This window comes from Tachysurus fulvidraco, chromosome 7 (assembly GCF_022655615.1).
Source record: "Tachysurus fulvidraco isolate hzauxx_2018 chromosome 7, HZAU_PFXX_2.0, whole genome shotgun sequence".
NCBI classification, from domain to species: domain Eukaryota; kingdom Metazoa; phylum Chordata; class Actinopteri; order Siluriformes; family Bagridae; genus Tachysurus; species Tachysurus fulvidraco.
In genome coordinates this window covers 2,120,014-2,125,013 of record NC_062524.1, presented here as the reverse complement: position 1 = coordinate 2,125,013, position 5,000 = coordinate 2,120,014, and the positions used below count along the sequence as shown (strand labels likewise).

Genomic DNA, 5,000 nt, shown 5'->3' with positions numbered 1-5,000 from the left:
TTCATGTCGGTTTCTTGGTGGCTTTTAGAACTCACTGTAACAGAATGTATTGTCTGCTCAGACCCTTTAGACTGCAGCTGAACCTTTACCACAGCCAGTGTGTGAACATTTATTTATCAGCATAGACACGCATCTCAGTACAGACATATTAACCATATTAACCAGTACAATCCGGTTATTTTTACGACATTAACTTATATAACGACAACCACAGCGTAATACCTCGAAAACTATCTGAGACTTGACTTGAGATTTCACAAACGTTGAATGTCGCAAGACACAAAAGTGTTGCAATGTGGAAAAGTGACTTTATCTAGCTATAAAAATAAACACTTGGCAGAACAAACCTGCTATTTGAAATAAGTAAATTCATTAAGAAGTTTGTAAATATTTAAAGAACAGTTCCTCAGTTTCTTAAGAAGAAGAAGAAGAGAAAATTAGTTGTTTTCAACTGATCTGTTGCAACGAGTGATTTGTTTAGCGGCGGTTTATTGTACCGCGCACCATTACCAGGACCTGCCTTATAATTCTGGTAATGTATCAAGACATTGAGTTTTAAAGCAGTCAGCCTTAAGGCCGTGCGTCCTCCACTGAGACTGAGACACATATGGACTCAGTTTAGTGACTCAGCCAAATATTAAAATGAACCCAGGTCCAGATTGTGATGAGTTACAGTCGGTTTGTTCCATTTTCTGTTTCTGATCTGAAATGAACTGTTGTTTTGTCTGCAGCTCGCTAGACCTGAAGGTGTAGACTTTTGAAAGCGAAACTGTGGAAACTGCGATGCCCGAAGACACTGCGAAAGACACCATGACAGTCCCAGAGTGCCCTTCTCTCAGCGTTAAAGCCAACAACAACAACAACAAGAACGATCCACCGCCTTCGGTATCCATCCCTCTGGTGAACGACGGCCCTCTGACGGCGGCGACGGGTGGCACGGAGCTCTCGTGCTTCCGCTGTACCCTTCCCTTTGGTGTGGTGGTGCTGATTGCCGGCATCGTGGTCACGGCTGTTGCCTATAGTCTTAACTCTCATGGCTCCACCATCTCTCACTTCGGCCTGGCACTGCTGTCAGCCGGCGTGGCTCTGCTTGGCCTCAGCGCCGGCTGTTGGAAGCTCCGCAGTGAGAAAAAGAAGGAGGAGCGGAGACGGGAGAGCCAGGCTGCACTAGTCACCAACCAGAGGATCATCTAAACGAACTTCCTGGAATTTTTAGAGACGTGACTGCTGGTCAGAAAAAAGCATCTTCATCTCTTCTCACACACTTTGAATGAATTTCTTGCTTGAAGAAACTCACAAAAACCACAAAACTCTTCGGACATTGGACTTCTCAGTAGTGGACTTTGCCTCATGTCTTCAGACTTTTGTGTGACAGGCAGAGGTGCATGGTACTCTGGATAATTCTCATACTAATAAAGGATTCATAGAAGTCAGGAAAAGTCTCAGAAACCACATGATGTTGTCCTGTTGCTGTAATCGATGTCATTTCGGCCTTCTTGCTTAACATCTAAGCATCTTTACCGTTGCAGATGCATCCCAGAGCACCTCAGCTGAAACCACAGGACTCGTCGGACCTTCTGTGTCCACCAGTGGTCTTTTCATTTCTCAGTTGCAGACCTAAAAAGACTCATGTCTTAGGATTCAAACTCTACTGTACAGACTCGGCAGACTTACAGCTTCATGACGAGTGTAACTGCTTCACAGAGAAACTCCACAGACCCACATACTCGGATTCAGACACGTCGCATAGTCTCGACTGTTCTCATAATGTGGTCAGACTCTCCGAAGTCTGGCATTGGCATAATCCTAATGAAGGAATCCCTCAGGAAAAAATGCACAGGAGCATTTTCTTAGGATTTGAGATCTTCAGGTTCTTCAGAATTCCAGCTTCTTCCTGATTGCAACTGCTTACCAAATAACCACTGAATAATTCCAAATAACCACTAAAAAACCCAAACCCAGACTCCTCACGCTTTAATCTGTTGGAATTGGACTCCTTAGGACTTCCTAACCATCCTCCTTTACCATCCCAGCCTGTATGAAGAGTGAATGAATCGAAAGCAAAGCTACGAAGCCTTGAGGGGAACCAAGACTTGAAATGGGGGAAGGGGGTAGATGTCCTTCTCTGGACAACACTGGATAATGGGAGTAAACTAGGACCTCGGGTTTTATGCTAATGGACACTGTTTAAAGGTGAAAGCTCTAAATAAACAATGGGACATTTTCCCACTAAACTAATCATGTAGACCAGTGGAAATCTGTCATCTGTAACAGGACGAGAAAATTACTCGGCGCTCTTAAAGAAACCATAATTCTCTTGGTGTCTGTGCTGAGATCCGAGCGTCATCCCTGTTTCTCTGCTGGACATAAAACTTCAGGACAACCAGAAGAACAAAAACCAGCAGGGATCCAAAGCCTGAGGCGCTGTTCCACGTAGAAGCGGTCAGTGCGGGAGGGGGTTACAGAGGTGAAGAAGGCAGTTCTGGATACTCACAGCTGTTTCCAGATGTTCAGGAGTTGCAGAACATTGACCTCAAGGTCCCTCATCACAAACCTCTCTTTAAGTGACTGACTGCGGTTCCTTTTTGCTTTGAAGTGGACCTGCAGGATTTTCAGGATTTTTTATTTCTTCCTTCCCCCACTCTTTTCCCCCTTCTCTCTCTCTCTCTCTCTCTCTCTCTCTCTCTCTCTCTCTCTCTCTCTCTCTCTCTCTCTCTCTCTCTCTCTCTTCTCTATGGCAGATTGTTTGCATCTGTTTAGCCGGGCGGCCAGCCAAACTGTGAGCGTCAGGATTAAGATGAATAGCTACACTACAATCCCGATGAGAGGAAGAAACCCATTAATTCACCTCTCCTTCCTCCTCTCTTTCTTTTTTCCGCCCTTGTTTTCTTTTTCTCTCCTTTGGATTGGAAACCTCTCGCACTTTTGTCAGTAAATACACGGTACTTCTAAACGCTATCGTATGATGGTGTGTACACTTCGGACGGAGTGATCGAAGGTTTTTTTTTTATTTGCAACATTTATCATTAAGTTTCTATAACCATGTGACCTGGGGCACAAAACTAGTGCCCTTCAGAGCCATAGTGACTGAAAGCGACATGATAATAACTTATGAGAATGATTATAACTCTAGGAAACTCATGGTATATGATGTCAGTAGCGGTATGGGTATAAACATGATGTGGGGTTCTGCTGAACCTTCAAACAGTGTTAAATCTTCTGAAAGATTAAAAAATAAATAATTAATCTGTTGACAGTTCAATCACTTTCTACTCCGTACTAAAATAACTACAAGTCCTTTGAGAAATATCGAACTATTCATTCATTCATTCACTCATCTTCTACCGCTTATCCGAACTTCTCGGGTCACGGGGAGCCTGTGCCAGTCTCAGGCATCATCGGGCATCGAGGCAGGATACACAGTGGACGGAGTGCCAACCCATCACAGGGCACACAAACACACTTATTCACTCACACACACACACACACTACGGACAATTTTCCAGAGATGCCAATCAACCTACCATGCATGACTTTGGACCGGGGGAGGAAACCGGAGTACCCGGAGGAAACCCCCGAGGCACGGGGAGAACATGCAAACTCCACACACACAAGGTGGAGGTGGGAATCGAACCCCCGACCCTGGAGGTGTGAGGCGAACGTGCTAACCACTAAGACCCCCCCCCATATCGAACTATATCCAGTTTAATATTTATCAACCCGGTCGACTGAAGTTAACCTTCACTCACTAGGTGAGATTTCTAGATGAACTTTATCTCCAGGTTCATTTTCATTATCAGATGCTCAGTTAGCTTACTTTCGCTATCACTCTAATTAATTTAGCTTCCTTATAAGACTAACGACTAACTTTCATTCACAACAGTACATTACCCTTCAACTCCAAGTTTGTATAAATTTACTATGAGTCTCGATCGGCTCTCCGGTTCAGTAGTCAGGGCACCGATGATGGAGTCAGCCGCTGTGTGAAGGCAAGAACCGGAGAGCATCCGTGCTCACGATGCTCCTGGTGGACGAGCTCTAGGCCAACTTCCTCTAAAAAACTAAGTAGCTTGTGGTTCTTGTTGTAGCCACGTTGTTAAACAGACGACGATGCGCAAAGCTACAATCCCTTACTACAGCAGGAAGTCCACTTCTGCTTCAGATCAACACTTCTGTTTGCTGTCTTTATATTACAGATAAATTATTTGAAGTAAAACATCTGCCAATAAAGTAATGACATCTAGTGATGGTCAGAGTGATGGTCAGAGTGATGGTCAGAGTGATGGTCAGCTGAAGTTTGGACAGCGAGGAGTTAAAAATAACTCAGACGTCGAGTTGTATATTTAGCCGCGTGTGCGTCTCCAAGTGTCACTAGACACGACAACGCAACTCTCTGCTTGCGTCAGAGAGACGCCTGCGACGCATTCTGGCACTTCTGATAGCTAATACCCCCCACCCCCACCCCAATACATCCCCTCCCCCAGCCCAGTCTGGCCTCAGAGGATCGAGGGATGTGTGTGTTAAAGACACAACAATACGTCTGCGACGTTAAACAAACGATTAGATCGACAGTCTTCCTGAAATAAAAGCCGCTACGCTCCGTAGGGTCATCTCTAATGGTGTCTGTCACATTCCTGTGGTTTCTGTTAGGAGCTCTGATTCATGGTGAACACTTTGTGGTTTCTCAGTAACGTGAGATTCTTCACGAAGGATCTGGAACTAGATTCAGATACAAATCCATCATATCAGTGTATAAAACTAGGGCGAGTGTTGTTCTGTGATTAGACGACGCTGTACTTACACACTAGACGCTTTCATGGCGATGTACTTACACATCTGGTGCAAACACACACACACACACACACACGCACACACACACACACGGAGTGATGAGCTGAACTTTCTCCAAAATCACTAAACAAGATAAATATTGAGGCCACGAGGGAAGAGGATAAAAAACCTCTGGCTCACTTATTGAGAAATCTGATCTAAAGTATAAG

At 44.7% G+C, this 5,000-nt stretch overlaps 1 protein-coding gene across 1 annotated transcript in view; it reads left to right on the top strand.

Moving 5' to 3' along the window:
• The window catches only part of tmem100a (transmembrane protein 100a), a 4,406-nt gene extending 1,155 nt beyond the window's left edge, over positions 1–3,251 (top strand). The window contains exon 2 of the mRNA XM_027158774.2: positions 732–3,251. Coding sequence (XP_027014575.1) covers positions 784–1,194 — 411 coding nt within the window. The 5' untranslated portion in view covers positions 732–783 and the 3' untranslated portion in view covers positions 1,195–3,251. The remainder of the gene's footprint in view (positions 1–731) is intronic.
• Positions 3,252–5,000: the final 1,749 nt, after the last annotated feature.